This window comes from Pomacea canaliculata, linkage group LG3 (assembly GCF_003073045.1).
Source record: "Pomacea canaliculata isolate SZHN2017 linkage group LG3, ASM307304v1, whole genome shotgun sequence".
In the NCBI taxonomy this organism is placed as follows: domain Eukaryota; kingdom Metazoa; phylum Mollusca; class Gastropoda; order Architaenioglossa; family Ampullariidae; genus Pomacea; species Pomacea canaliculata.
Genome location: NC_037592.1, coordinates 26,654,378 through 26,678,561, shown reverse-complemented (window position 1 = coordinate 26,678,561; position 24,184 = coordinate 26,654,378). Strand labels below are relative to the sequence as shown.

At 41.8% G+C, this 24,184-nt stretch overlaps 1 protein-coding gene across 1 annotated transcript; it reads left to right on the top strand.

The window, feature by feature from the left end:
- The first annotated feature begins 711 nt into the window (after positions 1 to 711).
- LOC112560117 (inverted formin-2-like) lies at positions 712 to 23,040 on the top strand. The gene is given in 17 exon segments (XM_025231704.1): positions 712 to 981; positions 3,168 to 3,700; positions 13,061 to 13,176; positions 13,606 to 13,765; positions 14,446 to 14,624; positions 14,776 to 14,855; positions 15,395 to 15,617; positions 16,054 to 16,182; positions 16,185 to 16,423; positions 16,771 to 16,924; positions 17,315 to 17,479; positions 17,835 to 18,092; positions 18,450 to 18,631; positions 18,841 to 18,961; positions 19,196 to 19,359; positions 19,851 to 19,932; positions 20,263 to 23,040. Coding segments are annotated over 14 exon segments (2,391 nt in total). The 5' UTR covers positions 712 to 981; positions 3,168 to 3,363; the 3' UTR covers positions 19,244 to 19,359; positions 19,851 to 19,932; positions 20,263 to 23,040.
- The last annotated feature ends 1,144 nt before the right edge of the window (positions 23,041 to 24,184 follow it).

Sequence of the window (24,184 nt, the reverse complement as noted above, 5' to 3'; positions counted from 1 at the left end):
CTTCTATTGCCGAACTCAAGAACTCTAGTACAACTGAACTTTTTACACTAGGAATGAATACTATTACCGCTTCTCGCCATGCCCACCCTAAAATAACATCCTAGTGACCAAGCTTCAGACCTTGACAACAATGATGTACGAAGTCGTAATATAGAGAAGGTAACCATTGAAGTCTCATATCTCCACAATAAAATGGCTGACTAGACCCGGCGATCAACCCAACATGTTTATTCACCCCCTGCCAGCAGGTTGCTGTCTGCACTAAGCTAGAAGCTATTTCAATTCTGAGTTGTCACAATTAGAGTATTTACAGAAACAAGACTATCACCAACATATCAGTGGTTATTTTGGAGCGGTAGAAAATAAAATCTACACGAAGAAAGTAAAAGCAGACAACACCTGCAGCACCACAAAACAGAGACCCCTCTCCACACCTCCCACATACATACCTCCCTCACTTCCATCCCTTTATCCACACTCCACCAAGATCTCCATCACCCACAGTGCGAAATCACCTCAACGTATAAGCACTTTCTATTCTAAAAATCAACAAAACAACAAAAGCATCTCACCAGAAAAACAAAACACGTCGGCCTTGGACCTAACGTTTTTTACTTTAGTTCCGTGTGCGAGAGATAGAAAGAAAAGCTCCTCCCCCTCCGTATATTAAGTGTTGGGAGGAAGGGGGAGTGCACTGCGATATTTTTGTGCGCAAGGCAGGAGCGAGTTGCGGGCCTTGCGCGACTATTTTTATACCTCCAGCACGGCTCACCGTGTCAAGCCAGCCAAAGACTGGAGCTGATGTGTGAGTGGAGCTGCCATTGGGAGATACTCTCAAACTCCGCAGCATTCCTCAGACCTGGGATGTACGACTACAGTCTGGAGAGTTGAACTCGTTTCTTTTTCTCACCGGTCGTCTGCAAAAAGGTGCGAAGCAAGGACGGATGCTACAATGTCAACATGTTTTGATCGCACGTAAAGGTAGGTAAGGACGGAATGTCGTAGAAGCCCGGTAACTGGCTTTTCAAGTTTATGTGTCTGCGGTGGTGAAGTTTGTGTCAGGGACCGTGCCAGTTGAAAATGTTAAAATTTTGTCGAAAGAAAAGAAAATCTTTTTACCTTTAAACTGATAGAAGTTGTGAAAGGATGCAGCAGCGATACCTGTGTGACAGGACTAAAAACAAAATGAGTTGTTTGTTTGTTTTGGTATGTACTGACGTGTATTTTTCACTTCTATTACTGAATTACCTGCCACATGATGGAAACACACAGCCAGTGTGTAATGTTTAAAACGCTGAGACTTAATAACATTAAAAGCACACGTAAGTTCTGGAAACCGATGGGATTGTTATCGCTCCTGCTATTAAGAACAGCATCTTTAGATGATAGAGAAAGGGCATGCTCCAGACAGAAGAGCCCGTGCGAGTTCTAGTGGCCTGGTGCCTTACATGGACACGTGGGTGGAGGTGTAGCGGTGGGTGGGGTGGTGTAGTGCGTGCGTGCGTCAGTGGTTCAGCGAAAGTAAGAAAAGAAATGCCAAAGGGCGTACGCGCGCGAGAGGAAATGTTTTCGCTGTGGTCTGGTCTATGACTAACCATAACAGTCTAGTTCCTTGTCCCCACCTTTTCTCTGTCGTTTTTCGGGAGGGCAAGTTTACCCACGATATCTTTCTGTCGACCTCAATCAGCAAACAAGAAGTGAGCATATCGCTGAGACTGGAATCCTTTCAAACTTTGAGATACGCGCCACAATGCTCTGCTCTACTTTTATTCTTTCTGTTTGCTTTCCTCTTTCTGTAATTTTTCTCTTTTCTTGGTTGCTTTCTTTCTTCTCAGTTCTCTCTGTCATATGTACTTGATCTCTCCCTCACTCACTCATTTACCCCATCTCACATTTGGACTCGCGGTGTTGTAATGTTTGAGAAAGTCGACCTGCTGTGCAACAGACCTGTAACAAGTCAACACACGGCTAGACCAAAGAACATAGAAGAACAGGTGATAGCTGGCTAGACTGGAATATCAAAGAAGAACAGATGATAACCGTGTGTGTTTACCCTTATCTCGTAACTGGGTGTCGCCAACATACATCACACTGAAGCCACAAGCTTCGCAGCAACACGGATAGACTTGAAAAAATTATACTGCCATCTGCAAAGCTTTGACAAGATGAAAGAGGCCGTCAGCAGACAGTAGCAGCACACTGGAAGAATGATGCAGCACACAGTGAACAGCTTTCCGATCTGACCCTTTGCTGTCACGTGACGTCCATCTGGATGCTGCAAACCAACAACTCTCAGGCTTCTTTGTACACACTTTGGACTTTGTTTAAGGGAATGGGCGTTAACTGGTTTTGCTTTTATCATATATTTTATTTTGTATGGTTTTACTGTTTTATTTGTGTTGTTTTGTTTTGTCTTTGCTTTTTGTTTGTTTGTTTGTTTGTTTGTTTGTTGTTGTTGTTGTTTTTTACTTTGTTATCTTTTGTTGACTTCTACAAAGACGATCTCTGTCTCGTGTTTTTCTCCTTGTCCAGATAGGTGTCCTTGTTTTTACCTATAGCACTTTACACTCGAAATTCCCCTCTGGACTGTTTGTCCAATGATGTGACAGCATTTGTGTAGAAGCTGTTTCGTGAAGACCATGATTGACAGAAGGTAAATGTTGCATGGAATAAGTTCTCTTGCGCTCTAACATTTGGATTTAGCTGAGCTGGGGGTGGACTGGCCTTGGTACTATGAATATAAATATTAAAGCTAGTCTGTCCGTCATTCATCTTAACTTATCTGTCGTATTTCTCTCTTCTTCTTCTTCTTCTTCTTCTGTTGTGAGTGTAAAAAATGTGAGTTACTTGTGCCCACCTGTATACAAAGTGAATTCTCATCCATTTAATGAATTCCTCATTTATTCCAAATCACCCCCCAAGGATAGTGAAACCCTTCGCTAACTTTTTTGGGGGGAGAGAGCCGGGGGCTGTTGAAATATGGGAATGAACTATTTTACTTCCCTTTTAAAACTGCACGATTATCTCATTGCAAAAAAAAATCTCTTAACAATCTCAGTTAGGGTCTGTATCAAAAGATTAAGAGTAACCGTTCACGATGATAGCCTTCTACTCTCTTCATTTCCTGGACAGTGCGTGCACATACTAGTATCTTTCCTCTCTTCTAGGAACACCAGACTCAACTTAACCACCTGCAATGAGTTCCGTGGGGCAGGAGAATGGGTCCGAGTCTCCAGGACCGCAAAAGTCCACGCGCTTCGGGAAGCGCAAGCAGAAGCGGGGCAAGAGGGCGCGTTCCGACGGATTCGTCCTGGGGTGGTGGACATCGTGCTCTCGGATGAAGAAGGCGGTCCATCAGCGGACATGCGCAGAGGTAGCCTGGGGCCCGACCCGGGCGCCCTGAACTTTCTGTTGTGGATCCGCAACCCCACCCTGCAGAACCTGTCCAACCTGCGCAAGGCCATCATGTCAAACGACCGCGATTGGATGAAGGAGTTCCTGGAGTTCGACGGTCTTGGGCTGCTCTTCCAGTGTCTGAACAACCTCAGCAGCTACCACTCCAGGCACCTGACGGACATGGTGCTACGCATGGAGTGCGTTAGCTGCATCCGCGAGGTCGTCAACTCGCAGATCGGCCTCGACTGTCTGCTCAAACTCAAAGACAGGACGGACAATCTATTTGGCAGGAGATTTGCTTCAGGTAGGTTGAAGAAAATTTGTGTGTGTAGGGGGGGGGGTATCTTTACCTTTTCTTTACCTTTACCTTTTTACACAATTTTTGCCTCACCTCTTCTAGGGTGTCTGTCTGTCTTTCTGGCTTTCTGTCTGTGTCAGTGGATGTAGCTATGTTTTTGTGTATGTGCGTTTCAGCCACCGTAACTTTCAGCCTGTCGGTCAGTCTTGGCTGATAAACAGAAGAAAAGTGTATAAAAAGCTTGGATTATTTTGACTGTGCCAGGCGTCCAACTGGCGGTTGGAAAGGTTTCTGCTTCCAATTAAACGTGGAATGAGTGATCCGCAGTTTAGCCACCGACAGTCCTCTCTCACTCCCTCATTTACTCTCTCTTTCTCTCACACTTACTCATTTACTCTCTCTCACACACATTTACTCTCTCTCTGACTCACTCATTTACTCTCTCTCACACACACATTCATTTACTCACACAGACACAGACAGAATCATTCAGTTACTCGTTCCTTCCTGGAAGACAATGAGAGCACTGCTCGGCTATGACATTTATTTTATCAGCAAAGCTTTTGTTACTGAGTTTGTGGACATGCATAAAACTCTCAGTTTCAAAAGACTTTAGATTTCAGCAAGTGATTTTTTTCTCAATGCAAAAGTATTCACATTGGGATGTGCTCGCATGAAGCGCTGTACATTCACTTCGCATGAGGTTTGATGCACCACAAGGAACTTCTCCTCTGCTATTGAATAATCTTACCCAGGGGCTGGCTTGCTGACAGTCTAGTCCACCATCAACTTCTTCAAGCCCCCACCACCACCACCACTCTGTCACCGAGAAAAGTCCGATATCAAACAGGAAGAAAAGCTGAAATAGAGCCCAGAAAAGTGGGTGCTTCCTGACTGTAAACAACCGAGCTGCGATAGTGCGACATCTGACAGACATAAACTTGATAACCCAAATGTTACATTAAGAAAAAATGAAAACATTTCAAACTAAATCTTTTGGCAGTAAGAACGATAGCGGTGAGTGGATGAACACTAGTCACCTAACCCCTCCTACTCAAGTGAGGGAGGTAATGACACTCATTACCAGCAAACCACCTTGTGACACGTTGGCGAGGACAGGAAACAAGGCAAACAGCTTCATTATGCCGGGTAAAGTCGCGGTGGCGGGGTACACTGCTCGCCCACCTTCTACCTTCGGGAAAAGTCACAGCAAAATGTCGTCCAGCCAGGCAAGCAAATGTTAGAATTAGAAACTAGTGCAACATCACAGATGCAACGCCGACGACCTGACGACAACTGTCGGCCTCAGCAGTGGCAAGAGACCTCAGGTCAATCCGGGACCTTGCAGGTGATGACGAGATAAGATTCCAGCCTTCTGGAAGGAGGATATCATGCAGGTGTCAGACTCCGGCTAGAAAGGGCAAACAGATAGGGCACAAACCATTTGCTAGATATCATCAGGTGTTAACCCACTGCCAGTGATGGTTAACGATCTCGACGAAAACATAATCTTGGCAGGAGCTTTAGATAGCAATAATGTATGCTTGATCAGTTTAAGATTTAAAAAAATGCCCAAAGGAAAACCAACCCCTCCTCCCACACACACCAAGGTGGAAAAAAAAAACCCACAGGGGTCATGTGCGAATATAAACACCTGCAGACGGCATAACTGCCTGCGATAATCAAAACATTCTAGTGTAAATCAGTGTCACGTGTGCGTGTCCTTATGTGTAAACACGTGCATCAATTTAATGGGGAACTTGTGTGAAACACGTAAATATGTGTAGATTGTGTGATTTGAGTGGTAAATATGTAATTTATTCAAGACTATTGCAGTTATTTGTGAAGGAAATAGAGTGCCACTATCACACGCAGGTTAAAAATCTAGGAATTCGCTAATATACATAAAATGCAGATGAACAGCGATGCATCGGAGAATTGTATTTTTTAAAAATTTTGTTTGAACTACATTATAAATTAAAGTACCATGGTGGGCAACAGCCACAGGCGCGTTAATGAAGAGTGACAAATAGAAAACTTTAAAAATTCTCCCTCCGCCTTATAATTTTAATATTATTATTATTTAAGGTCACTTGTATGGTGCATCTCCTCAATAAACATTCTTGTTAAGGGGTAAGAAGATTTCATTACACCGTGTGATCTTTTGCTCGTGTGTAATAATCATATCGACTGTGGAGCCTCCCAAAAATATTCGTGTAGACTTTATTACGGTTCAGACAATATCAAAGGTGCTAGGGGACATGTCCACGTCTAATTAATCTGTCAGAATCTGTAATGCCTGTAATATCATGACTGTCAGATACTGTCCTGTAAAACCGCAGCTTCTCGTTGATGTTGTGTCAAGGTCATGGCCTGGACTGATCGTGACCTGTAAATGACGTCAGCAGGTCTTGACAACCTTGACCTGTTGTCCTGCCTTCGTGCATATAGCTAATTAAAATTTATTACAGGACATTGTCTTAAAATTTTAATTGGTAGCTCGATCACTTTTTAAATCAAATATCTTCTCTTGCTCGCCAATTTGACAACGTGTAGGTGGGTGTGACTACACTCACGCACTTCCTTTCTGTTGTAATGTGCGAGTGTGAACATCGTTCACTGTCAACCGTCCTCCCCAAAGCCCAACCCTACGCTAGTGTACCTGACTCCATAGAGCAGGGGTGTCAAACTCAATTGACCAGCGGGCCAAATCTCACATCACACACAAGGTGGCGGGCCGAAGGTTATTATTTAAGTCCGATAACTTTTTATTGAACACCAAAAATGAACTTTTTGTTATTAATTTTGTGTAAACAAAATCATACAAACCAAGGCTTAGCAGTTTTTCTTTTTAATTTATTTTGTCAGAAGTGGACGTTTCACATCTTTTCTTGGCAACAAGTTTGTTTATGTTTGGAGTAAGTTTCTGTGTTGTGGCGATTCTCAGGATGGACTGCAAGTGTACATCAGTAAGACGACTCCTGTGTGATGTTTTGTTGATCTTCATCACAGAGAAAAGTTGCTCACACAGATATGTGCTGCCAAACATGCTCAAGATTCGAGCCGCATGTAGACGAAGCTGGGGCATTGTTTGTGGGAGGGAATGAGTGAACTGTGCAGGCCCCACACAGTCGTACTTTGCCTTCAGTCACTCATTACACTTTCTTTAGCTTCTGTTTTGCATTCAGGCTTTTCAACTTGTTCTCATGTTTAGTCTCGTAGTGCCGTCTCAGATTGTATTCTGTGGTCACAGCTATTGTATCTCCACAAAGTAGACACTGGTTTATCGCTGATATTAGTAAACATGTATTCAGCCTCCCATTGGCTTTGAAAGACTGTTTTCAAAATCAGCTTTTCTCTTGGCCATTTTAACGGCTAGCTTTAATTTGAAATTTGATTGGTATTGAAATTACAAAAATCCCTTCACTTCACAGTGTAATGTTCTCGATCTTTATTAAGTAAATTAACAGTAAGTAAGTCTTTAGAAAAGTCACAACACGTGCTTAGCTCTGATCATCTGCCTTTGTTCCCCGACAGATGGCGCACCAATACGTACGACTAGCGTTAAGTTCGCACACTACACACAGCTTTCAATTAATTCTAATTAAACAATCGCGTGCTCTGCTCGGCTCTGTACTATTTGCTATGACATGTGATGTTATTGCATCAGTATATGTATGTAAAAGAAGATATAATTAGGTAAAAAGAGACAAATCATCAATACACAACCAGCAATTATTTCAACACCGTGGCTTGCTGTTTATACTCGGATACTAATCTTTTTGACGGCAGTCATCTACTCTTGACGACGCAGGAACTGGACAGTCAGTATTCCACAGTTGGCACTTATCATCCACAGTCCACGTGTATAATTCACAGTTCACACGTAGCATGCACAGTTCGCACATGTAATTCCAGATGGTAGATATATATAAGTCCTTGGAGAAGCTATACTCCCACCAACTTGATCTCCACAAGTTTGCTTCTCACAACTTAGAGTCAGACAGTGATGAGTTTCTACTAGTCTGAGGATGAGCTGCCTCATCATACACGTGGGTTGGCCCTAGTCACCCTTTGATCTCGGACCGATTCAGGGTACTAAAAATCTTCGACCCACGGCCCGTGTTTAGGCCAGGGTGTCGCGTGTCAAAGGTCAGATTTATGGGCCCCGCCTTCACCATCCCTTCAGGTCATCAACAGGAGCGGTGGTAACTTGACGAGTGCACTGTTGGTGGTCTGTACAAACTTCACTAAACTCATCCCATCTCTTGCTGTCCTCGACGGAAACTTTTCTGTTGTTTGCCTTCTACTTGTCGCCGGGCCATTAACAATGATTTACTAAGATTCATTCGCGGGCCAGGGAAAATTTCCTGGCGGGCCGGATCTGGCCCGCGGGCCGGGTGTTTGACACCCCTGCCATAGAGGGTTGGTAAGGCAGAGAGAGGAAGAGGAGAGGAGCACCACCCTCACATAAAGCTGGCCTCGACAAAATTGAGGTCTATAACACTTCACCCCCAACGACCCCAAAAAGGTTAAGGGACGACCTTTACTTTACCTTTACTAGAAAATGGAGGATTTAAAGATGAGAGGGTAAATGTGCTCACAAGAGCAGCTATACCTTATCTTACTGCCCATAAATGAAAGAAACAAAAATATACTTCCAGTTTTTATTACCTGTCAGCGTCAAACATCTTTCTCTCATTTTTTTTTCTTTCACCCTCTCTCCTATTTCGCTTCATTTGTCCGTGATTTGTATAAAGAGTGTTTTGTCAAGTATAGTGTTTCTGTAGACAAGTCAGACAAGCAAGAATGTATAAGCGGAGTGCACAGCAAAACAGCTCAGCTGGATGTTTATACAAGTACATGAATATTTTAACACGGTGGACGCACGAGTTAATGCTGAGCCTTGAAATACCTTCACTCCTCAACCTGACAACATTTACAGTCACGGTTGAGAAGCGAAACCATTTTATCTTCGACTGCAAAGTTCCTTCACTGTACTCGTCAGCGGCTTGAAACAGGCAGTGTCATTTTGTATAATATTCAGTTTTATTGTTATTAATATCCTCACCTGTACATATCTTAAACTATATTTTTAGTAGTGTTGGTCTAGTATCTTTTTTCTGTAGCAATAAACGTCCGTCCTGAATCAAGTTTCGCCTACATCGCAGTTGCATTTTATTACAGTTATTATGATAGTTTACTGTTGAATTTGCCTGTTATATTACTGATGTCAGTGTCATACTAGTGTGATGACTGTATTTAGAACAAAATAAACACTCTCATTTGCCTATTTCTAAGGTGTGCAGTAAAGTCTCTGTGTTGTACCGGTGATAAAATGTGGATTATTGAGGACAGTTGCATGAAGTCGTTATTTTCGAGTTAACCGTCACTGCATGGACGTTTATAGGGTGAGTGAGAAAGGTGTAGAAAGGTGAGAGAATAATTTCCCGTTCACTGCATTAGCTGACTAAATGGAAAGGTGTGGAGATGAAAGGTGAAAGGTTCAACCGTATTTGTGGGATTACAGAGACACCACTTGCGTCTTGTTGCCTTTAACCCTAGTCTTCATAGACTATCCACATAGACACAGCACGCTGTCTTCGTTTTGAAAGCAAATGAGTGTTAAGTTTGGACATAGGTGGCAAGAGAATCATAGTGTCGAAGGCTGATGGGTAATCCATTTCAAGTTGATGGGGTCGGGTAGGAGAAAGACCTCTGTCCATAGTCTTTGTCTTAGTGAGACTCGCAGAAGCTTGGTGTCAGAAGATGAGGTCGTGCGGGTTTTATAGATGGGAGTGAGTTCGGAGAGGTACCAAGGATCGGTGCCAGAAACGGTGGAATAAATCAAACTGGAAAGTTTACAAGCCATGCCATCCGTGACTGCCAGCCAGAGAGTGAAGGAGGTATGTATGATATGTATTCACATCGAGATGGTCTACAGATGAGGCGAGAAGCATTTTTCTAGATCCTTTGAAGTCAGAAGAAAGAGCATTACAAGAGTTAATCCTCCAGAGCACAAAGGCAGAGAGTAGAGTTTTATTTGCATCAGTGGTGAGATAATGACGAATGGTACTAATTCTACGAAGTTCAAGATGAGCATTTATGAGACATGAAGAATATGATGAAAAGTCAAACCCTGATCGCGAATGACAAGTAAATTGCGGACAGAGGTGGACAAAGGAATTGTTGAGCTGCTTATGGACAGAGACAGAGGAAGAGAATGATGACAGATATTTATTAGTGACAAGTCAGTGGCAATTTAGTCTTGTCATCATTCAGTTACAGTTGGAGCATCCAGGGCTTTACATCAGCTATTTATTCCTGTATCCGCGTCAGTAGTCCAGCAAGCTCAGCAAGTGGAGCTGACTGATAAAACTGTGTATCATTAACAAAACTCACATTTGACATGGCATGGCATGAAATAACATCAGACAAAGGGGACATACATAACACAAAATGTATTGGTCCCAAGACAAGGGTCTGTCTTACACTTACAACAAAAGATGGTTTTGTTCTAGCCTTTCTCTGTTTCTTCATGCCAAGTGTGAATCTCGTTAACTACTTCAACACGAGATCACATTTTCACCGATATCGGGATTGTTCTTGCTCTTAAACAACAACTCGTTTGTTGACGAGCGTCATATGCACCCTCCGGACTTTCGTTTTATGAAGGGTAGACTTTTGGAGATTGCAGCTGAGATGTAGATTGACTGCATTGTGTACCTGCTTGATACAGAAAAGCATTGTTCTGTGCCTCCTGCTATGGCACACCTACATTGTCACTCAAGTTTGTGGTCGAGTGAGTCACCGACCTACGTTAATCAAGTCGGGAGCAGAATGCACCACCTGCCAGATGATGAGAACTTTACGCATAACAAAATACAAACTTCTGGATAATTACAACTTAACATATAGAATATACATAAGCTCATGTGCCTCCTAGGTAGGTACTTTGATAGAGTGTCTCAAAATGGCGCTGAAAAGTTCATCTTTTCCACAATGTAGAACTAAAATAATAGTTCAATATCTTTGATATAAATGTTTCTCTCACTCTGTCTCCTTGTTGCCTTTCTTTGTGCCTCATCTGCCAGACTCTACCCCCGCCCTCTTAGCTCAACTTTACATTCCCAGCACTGTACTCTTCTGCACACTCTGGTCTCTCCAGCTGCCGCTCCGCCAGACTGCCTCTGTAAGGGATTCCAAGCAGCTGATTAGGAATCCCTCTTTAAAATATCTTTCAAACACTCCCCACTGCCTTGAACTATTTTGCTGGGATCGGCGCACCTTACAAGTCTCAAAAACTTAAGATAAATATTCATAATTAGCTTACAAACGTACTTCTACGGGACAGACCGGACACCTTATGTGACGGACAGGAGGTCAGTAGGTCAACAGTGTAATCGCGACCACGGACCTATATTCCCATAAATGGCTGTGACCGTTGCCTTTCAATGATTTTTGGACACAGAGAGTCCACCTACAATTTACAACCAGTGAATAACATTATAATGCGAATGAATGGTGTTAATAATAATAATTGTACTAATATGATTAATGTTATCTTTGTCTAAAACTGCATGCCTGCGTGAACTACTCTAGACTGTACAGTTTCAGTTATTCGTGCATAGGTGGCTTGGATTTAGATGAAAGATATTCAGACATTGAACAAAGTTACCAAGATCACTGCACACAACATTGTTAAGGTTTGGCGACGATGAGAGCGATGGCCGATGTAGACGAGTAGATGCCGAGAGAAAAACCAAGTACGTGACTACTGTCAGTTCTTATCATGAAAAACTTCGAAACGCAAAAGAAGATTCTAGGATGGGCGGATGCTATGCCAGTGGCGGGGGAGGAAGGACTGAGACGAGGGAGAGAGAGAAATCTGATGCCAGGAATTCCCCATCCTTTTGAGTTATCTCTCCTGCCACGTTTTCTTCCTGTCTAAAACTTACGGAGGAATGAAGAGTCCCAATGAAAATTCCACTCAAGTCCAACAACATCTTCAGGAGATGAGTCAGGCAAAATATCCCTCGACTACCTCCACTAGAACTACTCTCTTGAGAGTAGGTATAGTAGAGGACTGACATGGATTTTAGTGCAGGTGCAGTTCACTTCCTTTTGTTGTGTTTTGGAGCAGAAAGAACTTTTTTCATGATTGGAACGTGTATTGCAAAGAGAGCGTTTCTATGGCTGTAGTGTGATGTATGTATCATTAGTAGTCAGCTGCAGTGAGCAGACGATAAAACTCCCCACTCGCCCCCCCTCTCATGCCGCCAGGCACATCCTGGCTCAGGTGTGAGTCAGTGCTTTAAACTGCTCACCTGTGCAGGCCGTCCCGTTAGAAAGGCAGACGGTTAAAAGCACACCTGCGAAATATTTTTTTCTCTTTTTTAATCAGCCGAGTGAGCACATTCATCTTTCTTCATACGAGTATCGGTCGTTTCATTTCCCGGCCAGGCTGTCTATGATTGTTTTTGCTCTAATAATTTGACGTGCATGTATCCTGGCTAGAATAGACCAGAAGAGTATGAGCTCATGTATCCTGATTTTAAATGACCAAACTAATATAAACTCATGTAAACTACCCCGGTGGAGGAGGGCTAATTATTAAAACTAAGCTGGCACCCTGTTTCATGCCTGCATCTGTTTAAGCAAGAAATAAACAGTCACATGGGTGGATTGCATGAAATTGGTGCTAAAATGTCTATAAATTCACAAACAGAACGGGTGTGACACCTCTATATTCTGTATTAAGGACATACAATCGTGTTCAAGGGCTGAACCATGAAGTGCTGCTGTCCCGTGTATAAAAGTGTTATGAAAAGTCAGCAGCTTGCCTGGGGCCTGGTAGCCTTCATCTTGTCCAACTTTATTGCTGCAATATAGAGATAGTTATCGACTCACACACACACACTGTCACATCGTGCATCAGCTGCTGCATGACATCTTTGTCACTAGGACCTTTTCGTGCTGCCAAACACCAGTGCAGCTATGTGAAAACATTATTCAATATTTTCTCCAGTAAAAACAGAGAAGAGCTACCCTTTGATGTTTGTTTTGTGAATAATTCTGCTTCAATTTTCCTTTGTCTGTTTTATTACTGAAGTGAACAATATTCTCTACATTTGTTAAAATCCAGTTGTAACAGCATGCACATGAAGAAATGATTAAGATGTTATTCTTAACTCCTCCTTTTACAAGCATGTTGATTTTTTAAATTACTTTTGTAATTAAAGACTGCGCGCGCACTCACATATATATATAACCTCTCGTGGGTATGTTGGGAGGTAGCTGGTATACTAGCAGTCATTGTGTTTGAAGCACTAGAAATGATCCTGTGTGGTCATCTTGATGTTCCAGCTTTAGGTACAGATAACATGATGGTAAAGATGCAGATTTTCGAGTTGTTGTCGGCGCTCTGTGTCTACTCTAGAGACGGCTACTACCTCACGCTTGATGCCTTGGAGAAGTACAAGGTGAGAGCTTAACTTCCCTCCCAGTAGCTCCCCCATATTGTACACAATCTTTCAGTGAAACTTCTCTTAGAAGTCGTGTCCAGTGAATATTTCAGCACGAAGCAAGAACATTTTATGTTATTTCTTCTTAACTTTCTACTCCAATTATGACCTCATGACCGCATCAAGACATCAAGAAGACGAGAACATAGGACCGTTACTTATACAAATATAAACATGCAATTTAAAAATTTTTTATTTGAGTAAACAAGTGTTGTTTATCTGTTCATAATAATGCTTTTAATATTGAGTTAATGCAGGTTTTTTCATTTATCCATCTCTCTCTCTAGTGGTTCAAGTCATGCATTGCTGATCTCTTTGTGTAAAAGATTCAATAAAGTCGATTAATCCTTTGATGAAATGTATTTTGCATTTATCTTATTTTGCTAGACGTGGCAAAAGCAACCCTACCGCTTCAGCTTGCTGGTGAGAGAACTGGAGAAAGCCGACCTGCCGTCTTACCGCACTGCCGTCATGGCGCTCATCAACGCCGTCATCGTGGCCAACGAGAACATCCGAGACAGAGCGAGAATTCGCAATGAGTTCATTGGTAAGTAAGCAGTTACCTGGAAGCATAGCCCTCCTAAGAATAGAACAGAATTTATATGCGGGGGAGACTACAACCTCCTTTGTCTAGGGTGACTTACAGTGATGCAGATAACCTAGACATTCGTAAGCAGCGTATGCCTTTCTTACTTACCACTGGTGACTGCACTTTTTAAAGATGGCTTTTAGTTAATGAACTGATATTATTTTCTACTTGTTGATTGGTCGGTCAGTCAGGAAAGTGATCCACTTAGCAGTGATTCGATTTTGCACTATGAGAGAGAGGGGGAGGAGGAAGGTAGCTGGAGTAAATGTCCCCGAGAAAATCCCCGACGAGTAGTCCTGAGTGTGAACATTAAGTGTTCCGAGACGAGATCTGAACCCAGGGCTTCTCTCGGCATTGGTGACAAGCGAGTGATTTAATCACTACCCTATTGGGCGCCCCCAGTAAAGCATTTGTCTACTCCAGTGGTTCATATTTATTATATTTTATTTTAACTAAGTAAGCCGAATGTCATGTCAGTCGAGGTGTCTTGTAATGTACACTTCATCGCTGCTAATGCATTATTTCCACTCACTAAATATGACAGCATGCAGTAGGACGTCGATGACCTCTACGTTTCTGTCGTTGTGTGTTTGTGTGTGTATGTGTGTGTTTGTTGTGTGTGGTGTATGTGTGTGCAGCCCTGGGCATCCAGGAAATCATCAACGCGGTGCGCTATGACGAGGACCGTTGTCTTCAGGTGCAACTCGATGTCTTCGACGAAGAGCTGAGCGCCGACGCAGATGCCTTAGACGAGCTGAGTCGAGAATCCGTGGACGTGTCACGACCTGAAGACATTTTTGCCGCCCTGTATAAGAAAGTGAGGCTTATTTATTTTTTAATTTATTTATTTAATTAATTATTAATGTATGTGTTTCAGAAAGCATTCTGCAGTGGGTGTGACGTTCAAAAGTAAATAATTTGCACGAAACGTCCTCCAAGCTGTTTTAAAAACAAACTTTGTTTTGCAGGTGAGAGAAACTCCACTAGTCTCGTCTCTTCTGGGAATCCTGTACAATCTTTATCAAATTGACACTACGGGTTTGCACAGGTATGCATTGCATCTATTAATTTGAAAACGGTGGTCTGATTCTTTCTGCTCGTCGTAGATGTTTCCAAATTTAGATGAGTTGACAGTAACTAAAATTAAATATTAGAATGGAGTTAAGATTATTAAACTGCTAATGAACAAATATCACTAGTCAAAATATATGTAGTCAATTTGACACTCGGAAATAAGAGTTGAAAAGACTGAACACTTTTACCTTAACAACACGACTGCTACTTGTGTAGTTCAAACAACAGAAATAGATGAATTTTGTAATACCTTACCACTGTAGTCCCTTTTTGGTAAAGCATAATAAATTTATGGAAAAACGTATTTGGTTGCGCTTTATTTTATTTTTGGTGAGACAAAATAACGCGAAAACCTAGTTTCGAGAAAACGAAAGAAGCCAGGTGTGTGATAAAAGAAAAGTAGTATACACGCTATAATGATATGCATTGCCACATATGCAAACTTCTTCTGTGTTCTTTTTGAGGCAGCCTCGTGATATGAAATGACTTGTACACACATATCTTATTTGACAGTGAAAGTCTATGGAATCTGCTGGAACGACTGACGAGCCAGGCGGTGGAGAATATTCTGGAAGCTGAGAAGATGTGTGCGAAGACGAAGCTGTCAGTAAGGGAGGATAAAGCGGTGCAGGCCGGGGAGTCGGACCTCAGATCCTCCAGTTCGAGGCTCTTGAGGCGGTCGGGAGGATTCAGTGGCAAAACCGGAGGACATGGATCAGATGATGTCGGTGTAAAGGTACGGGAAAAAAAAGAAAATATTACCGTGGCTCTCATCTATGTAAAGCTAAGGGTTCTCACCAAATGGAAAACCTTTCTAGTAGACCAATTTTTTTTCTGTTCACTATGTACATTCAGAAAAGGTAAAAGTGAGAGCGTTTTGTCTCACGAGCATGCGAACATGTTTTATGTTTGTATTATCTGAGGTGAGCTTCTGATGGCATCATTATCTTGAAATCTTACTTCGTTTTTTCCTGCTTTTTCTTTTTTTTTAATCGTGTACTATCGGAGATTTGACAGAGGTAATGGCAACAGCTTAAGATAATCTTGAGATTTAATATCGTACTATTTTTTTGTTTGTTTGTTTATTTATTTATTTGCTTGCTTTCTTATTTTAAAATTAAGATTATTGTAGCGTTTTTGACAGATGGCGTCAAATCACGTGATCTTCTCAGTCTTCAGAAAACGCTGATAATGCAGCAAACATGCTGATGCCCCCTCCAGCACCACCGCCACCACCGTCTCCAGGGTTGGGAGCAGCTCCTCCACCTCCTCCGCCTCCTCCACCTCCATCACCAGGCGGTCCACCTCCACCTCCACCTCCTCCACTTCTGGGAGGCCCGACCACCCTCTGTCCACCCCCACCACCCCCACCGCCCCTCTCACCCGGAGCCCCGCCTCCTCCTCTTCCTCCTCCCTCACCTGGCGTGCAGCTGCGGCACGTGATGCCTCAGCAGCCGGAAGTCAAGCCCATCAAAACTCCCTCCCCGTCTGTCAAGATGAAGACGTTCACCTGGAACAAGATCCCTCCGACAGCAGTCCGACGTGAGCAGCTGCCTTCTCCATTTTCGCTTCCGCCAACTCACACACTCTCAAACTCATTTTTGAAACTCATTATGGTACTCATTTACCGGAGTACACTTTCAAACTCATTTATTTCCATACTTATACCTATATACTCAACCACTTCTATACTTTCCCACGTCCATACTCTCTTCCATAATCACTCGTTGTATTAAGTCGACGATTGTTTTTACAGACTACTAAATGAAACTTCATTAATTTAATAAAGAACTAACGTTTAATTATTCTTGTGTTCTATACTTTTATCAGAGATGTGAAAGAATAACTGATGAAACCGACTGGCATAAAGAGCTTTCTATTCACAACAGAAAACAGCGTGTGGGGAGAGGTGAACACTATGCCCACAGTGTGTCTGTGGAGTACCGGAAGCTGGAAGAGTTGTTTGCCCAAAAGTCTTCACACGACAGCGAAGATAAACATGAAGAAAACAAAGTTCTGAAGAGACAGTCAGCATTTGTTGAGGTCAGACCTTACTCCTCTCTTGTATTTCTTTGTCATTTGCTAATTGCGAAATCTTAAAAATCGGAACTTTTGCCTGCTTCGCTTTTTCCGATATTATTACACGAATTTTTGATAATATAGAATTTAGAGTCTTTTTGATTATTCGAATTATATAATGTTGTATGAAAACTGTCTATTTTTCATGCTATATATCCTACATTTATCCCCTCATCTTTTTGAGAGCCCTGATTTTGTTCATTTTAGAAATTCCCAGTCCTTATTTTTAAGTTGCTTTTGTTTTCTAAGCAACCATCTTGTGCCGTTCTGTAGGTTGTAGTATTTGTGCTAGTCTTAAACTGAGTAGTTGTCCTTCCCGGGCTTGTCAGTGTACTTGCCTCAATGGACGTGCAGGTGACCCTGCTGGACGCCAAACGTAGCATGAACATCAACATCTTCTTGAAGCAGTTCCGCAAAACCAACGAGGAGATCGTTGACCTCATCAGGAAGGGAGATCACCGCGCCTTCGGCGTGGAGAAAATCAAAGGACTCGTCAAGCTTCTACCGCAGCAAGATGAGGTGAAGGCGCTGTTGCTTTTTTTTTTTTTTGTTAATTATTTTGGTGTGTGATACTACAGTTTCGCCTTCAATTGAAATTTCTGTCTTATTGGACACTACCTCAGCTAGAGTTGTAGTCTAAATCTTTTGACCAAAGTTAGAACCATTCTTTCATAACAAACAATCAAGCTATAGTCAAGTGTTTAATCATCCTTTTCATTCGAGTTAGTTGAACCATGTGAGAGCATCTTAACCTTGACTAGTATCGGCATCATCCTTTGAAAGAAACTGTTACTATGAAAAAAAACAAAAACAACTTATTTAAAGTAAAATTTGGTCAGCTTTAAATACACTTTCTTACTCTCTCCTTTTGAAGGTTGAGCTTATTCAGAACTACGAAGGGGACCCTGAGAAGCTGGGTAGCGCAGAGAAGTTTTTCCAGACTCTGATGCAACTTCCGGCCTATCCCATAAGGCTGGACGCCATGCTTCTGCGTGCAGACTTACCCTCTCAGCTCTTCTCCATTCGTCCGCACATTTCTCTTGTAAATAGCCTCTGCAGGCGTCTCTATGACAACGCATCGTTGAAAAAGTTCCTTCGATTGGTGCTACACGCTGGAAACTTCATTAACAAGGTAATGAGCTTGCGAGGTGGATTGTGGGAAATGTGGAGGGAAAAGTCACAGTAGAAGATTACAACCGCCATTTTATTGTCCTTATAAACTACCAAACTGTTGATCTAGCAACCATCACTCGGGGTTCAAGTAAAGAAATGGGGACTTCTTTGTGTTTCATATTTAATTACATAATATTTTTATCCCATCATTATCCTTTTTTGCCATTTTTCCTCATTTCTTTCCCTGAAAGGATCAGTCTGAACAATCTTACTTCTCTCTCTATTCTATCTCTTACGCCTCTTACATATACACAAATACAATGGAGAACAGACTTTAGTGACCACCTGCGTGAACTCACCTGACATCAATCCACAGGGCAGCAGTGCAGGTGAGGCATGCGCGTTCCGCATCAGCTCCCTCAACAAACTGGTGATGACCAAGTCCAACAACCCGCGCCTGACGTTGCTGCACGTGCTGGTGGAGGAGGCGCAGCGCAAGGACCAGAGGGCGCTGGCGTTTGTAGACGACCTCCTCGAAGATCTTCAGAAGGCATCAAGGTCAGCCAATCTCCGAGAAAGAAAAAAATTGTTCATGCTCGTGAGCGTTCAGACATCATTCTGAGTATTGTTTTGCGTCTGTCGCACCTGCATATTGTTTCAGTAAAAGAAACTGGCAAATAACCGTATATACTGTTGTATTCAAGATTTTGACTCTAAAATCCTGTGCATTTGTTCTAAAACCTAATGAACCTTCTAATGATTTTCAGATCGTCAACAGAAGGTGTGAAATCCGAGTTCACTCAAGTCAAAAACAACGTGCGCAAACTGCAGCGACAACTGGAGAACGTCGACGAGGAGATCAAGAACCAATTCAAGAGCTTCCTGGAGGTCAGTGCTTTTTTGTGGTCTCTGCCTTGTCTGGTGAAGCACATAGACGAGACTAAAAATAATTTTCTTAAAAACTCACTCATTCCTTACAAATAATATGAAGTCCAGCATTAGGAAACTGTTGGTGAGTTTTGTTTTTGTGGTTGGTTGTGTCGCTTGCTGATGACTATTTGGGTGGAGGTAGACAACATCAGCCTGATTTCTGCTACACTCGGGACTATTTCTTTCACGTAGGAGGCGGAGGGGATATTGGCGACGTGGAGGAAGGGTTTGAGCGCCTGACAACACAGTGCAAACGACTGGCCACACACTTTTGTGAGAGTGAGACCAGCTTCAACATAGATGAATTCCTCGACTCGTTCAGAGAATTCTGCGAGAAGGTCAAGGCTTGTGAACAGGTCAGTCTCTTAAAGAGTTATGTTTGAGGAAATCTCAACTCAATGACTGTTAACGTAAGGGTATTACTTATATATAAACATGAGTACACACATGTATAATTGGCTGTATGATGTCCTTTGTGTACATGCGTCGTGAATGTTCCTGTGGACTTTTTTATGTATGTGCGAGTGTTGAGACATGCGTCATTGACTGAAATTTTCTTTCATTTGCCTTCAATATTATTGCATCTTAATTTTTCTCCCTCTTCTTTTTATTCTTGGTTTATTCTTCATAATGTGTTGTTGTTGGGGTTTCCTTTCTTTCACTACTTTTTTGTCTTCCTTATTTGTTTTTACTTAACTAATATCTACTTAGTTACATAAAGCAGTTTATGTAACCCGTATTATCTAGCTGCGTTGTATTAAAACTCGGATCCCGAAGTATACCCATGCTACCAGCGTTACAGAAAATATTCGTCAGTCTTAATATACAGTTTATGGATGATTTACAGGAACTGGAGTCTTGGAAGCAGCAGGCTGAGAAGGCTGACATGAGGCGTAAAGTTCAAGAACAGCTGATGGAAAAGAGGAAAAGTAAGAGGCGATGAGGCGTAGTTATGGTCAGATGCTGTTGTCGATGAAGTCGTTAGCAGCACTTGGTTTTTGGTGTTGCTTGAAATAATCAGCTCTAGTCTGTATTATTGGAGTCTTTATTGAATAATTTTGAATTGTTTTTTTCGCCTTCTGTCACTTTGGCACTCTGGTGCCACATGACACACACAGACACGCCGCTAAATTCTGTGCAATGTGCATGCGAACTTTTTTGGTAGAGGGAATTTATTTTCATTTCCACCAAACAAACTCTCTCTCCTCTCTCTCTCTTAGTTGTCTTTTCCAAGTCTTACCTAATCATGTACGTTGCAGGTGTCAGCAAGAACGGTCAGTCGCAGGATCAAACGCAAGGGCAAGGTCGGGACAGTAAGATCGTTGACAACCTGGTCAGCGAAATAAAAAGAGGAAACGTCCTCCGCCGTCTGTCCATGAAGCGCAAGACGAACGGACTGACGAAAAACACCGAAAGTGTTCGTTTGTAGCATCTGTGCTCGTGGAGACTTGGTGCCTTGGGGTTACACTTTGTTAATTTGTAGACTAGTAGTTAAGCTTTGTTACCACAAAATTGTATCTGGATCCCCAGTTTCCCCAACTTCCTGTTTTTGATCATTCCTCATTTTCTAAACTGTTTGTCTTGTGGGTACATTATTTTGAAAATCTACTGAGGAAAATCTACTTCAAGACACGTTAGTTTGTTTTCTCGAATATTCGTTCCAACGGGCACTTTGATTTTGCTGATTTCATGTTCTAACATGTGCACGTTCCCTATACATGACAACCGAAACGTTGTTTGCATCCTGCCGCTTCCAGAGGCTTCAGTGCAGGGCAAAGTGCAATTCTGCTGCAGCAGGGAAGGCAAGATAATATCTTAAGTTCACAGATCTCGTGAGTTAGTTTCTTATGTATTTTTGTTTGTTAATGATACTTTTGATGAAAATGTTCATCTTTCCTCGAGAAAAAAAATCGTAATAATCAAAGCACAAAAACCACAGGAAATTCTGAATCCAGCAACAAGGTACGGAACATGTCTGATACCGACTTCATCACAACAGGTGTCACTGCGGTGTGAATCAAACTGACAATAAGGACAGGGACAACCTGGTCAGTATTGTATCAGGCAGGTTTAGCAGAATCAGTAGCATTGACTATGTCATGGCACCCTTGGGTCTACAGTATGTCTATGTTCATACTGAATATTCACGCTGCCGAACCCACGACACCTGCCTTGACTATATTCACAGGGGCTGTGTAGCAAGCGTCGAGACAAAGCTTATAAACATCACAACAAGACTATAAATATTTGTTATCAGCTGCCTGTCCCCAGGCTTTAGAAGATGTCCGTTTCGGGACTGAGATGAAGACAGCAACTGTTCCACTCATTACTTTGAGTTATTTTCACAAAGCTTTAGGACAACTGTAGGTCTTCAGGGTCAGCAGCCATACTTTACAAGGGCATGTAACTCTTGACAGATGAGTGAGCAGCTTTGTGCGAGTTAATTCGAGGTTCCAGCCTTTTAACCTTTCGCAGCTAACGGTAGTTTGTTGTTTTTCATGCATGTAATGGGAGCTACAGCAGTTACACACTAATCAGAGGTAGGTGTAATTAGAGCGAGTGCAGTCTCCACAGTTTTTGTGTATTACACACTTGATGCTGTAACTCGCGTGGTTGTAACGGTTTTGCCATAGCACGGCTGTTTAAAGGAGAATCACGTGACCTGGTAAAATTATCAGTAGCGGCCATGGCTTAGCTTTAATGGTTACTGAAAACCAGAGAAGCCAAGTAATATGTGCATAGATTAAGAACTATCTTTAGCTGCGATCCCTTCTATAGCCGTATTAAGTCGGAGAAGTGTAAAGAATATTTTTTTTTAAACAAACTTGTCGAAAGACAGCCAGGGGAAACATATACAAGTATTCTTTACTACTATACCAAAAGAACTTTTGCACGAGTAGCACATGGTGCGAGAGAGAGTGTGTGTGTTTGTGTCAAATACGTTGCTAATGAGGTGAAGGAAATGAAGTGTAGAAGACCACTTGCATTTTGAAAAACAGACTTCATGTCCGTCCAACGGAGGAAGTTAACAAACACAACGCGCTGTTGTGATGTTTGCAGGTCTGCGAATTTTATTGATAATTTTGAACACGAAATATATTTTAATACATTTTGGGTTATATTGTTACTTCCCAACTTTAGTCTATAGGCAGATACTGCAATATTATTCACTGACAAAATGTTTTTACAAAAAGAAGTGTCTGTATGTGTATTTATAAGGGTGCGTTCCGACTAAGGAAACGATTTAAAGCACTAAAAGGCTATTTGTTGTATATCTCTGCTCTGTTATAACTTAGAGTGGCGACTGGAAAGTTGGACAGCACGTGTAAAAGGAAGCGACAACAAAACGGTCACGTGATACAAGTTTTAAAAAGAGAGAAAAATTCAAGGTTGTTGACTGACAACAATTCACAGGCAGTTGAGCAGAGTCGTGTCTGTCACGCTTCAATGCACACAGAGGCGATGATCCCGAACGAAACTAAGTCGTGATATGATAAACGATTATTGGATTATGGAAGGTATTTTACCATGAGATTTTAAACCAACCAGTCTTTTGCACGCGGGACATCGAATCAGCGATGACTTACATGCGGACGTATAATAAGCACACCACGGACGCTGCGATTGATCACGTGACTAGCTTTGCGTCGCCCTCGATTTTATGGACACAGGCAACAAAGCTATGCATGTTAACTGACAGTTTACTTGTATTTAGTATTTGTTAATCAAGTATACTTTTATCAGACCGCTTTCAAAGATTAAAATTCCTGCTGAAGTTCAATGGCGTAAATATGTTGACAATGATTTGTCGAACTGTTCATACTAACTGATTAGTTAACTGCCATAAAGTAGTGCTCTAGTCAATACAAATTTCTTCATGGATAAAACGTTCCTGTTATAATTTGTACGTTATCTGCCATGTCTTCCAGAATTTTAACGTGATGCATTCAAACTGTAAAATAACTGTACAAATTTTTATAGTTTTTTATTTGTGTATTTGATGTTTTGAGAATCTGAATTAAACGATCTTGTTTGAATTTTCTCACTTTTAAAGAAAACAAAAAAAAATGATTGGATGAATGGATGAATAAATGAACGTGCCCTTTCAAACTATCCATGAAATCCTCCCTTTCTAAGAGATGTTTGGTCCACCTTTAAGTTTAACCACTATGTAATAACAAAAAAAAAAAACAATGTGAAGCCGAGAGGCATTTCAAAGGTAACCCTTTCCCTCCAGACTCACATATACAAGCAGCTACCCTGGAGAAAGCGTGAGATCCAACTCGTACATGTCGTGTTTCATGAGTTTTACTACAGAATACAAGGCGTACAAACCATGGTAGTGCCGATCCTACTCTACGGATGTGACACGTGGACTCTACTCACTGACATGGAAAGGGAATCCAGGCAAGTGCTGAGGCTGCTCCGGATCTCATACCGTGATCCTGGAGGGCAGGGAAGCATGCTGTGGGTTTCCCTGAGAAGTGGCCCATTCAGGTCAGGTAGATGTGTTTGCCTCAATACTCCAGGCAGGTTGGGAAAAAGGTTCCAGATGGGGACAATCCCCATAAACTTATCAGCATGTTCAACATTGTTCAAAAACTAATAGCAGGTGAAATCTTTTCTCCTATTAAACTTACAGCTTCATACGAAACATAAACTGATTTTTTGTGGGAAATAATTTTAGTGAAGGGAAATTATTAAAACAGTTACTAGGTTAAGGCCAAAGGGAGATAATCTTTCACAACTGACATACAGGAGAAATGGTAACTTAAAGCATTATTATCTAATCCTGTACATGCATATGGTGCAAAAATAAAAAATACCATGTAGACTTTCCCTGGCTGTTTGTCCATCTCTGATTCTCTGTCCCCTCTCTCCCTGACCTTCTCCTGTCTCTTTTTTTTCTCAAACTATATATTATATACAATATATATATATTTGCTGTCAAATATATATTTGTCAAAACCATACCACTATATCTTTCTTTTTGTTTTTAACTCAGAAAATAAATTGACTGTTGGTCACAATGTCAGTGATGGGGGTGGGTGGTGCTTATAAACTGTTTTAGAAATGTCATTAAGATGCCAAAAGTGTAGGTAAAATTGTTGCGAATAATATGAAACATTGAAAGTAATAAATTTTACTTGTAAAATTCTTTCTTTAACACTTACCAGACGA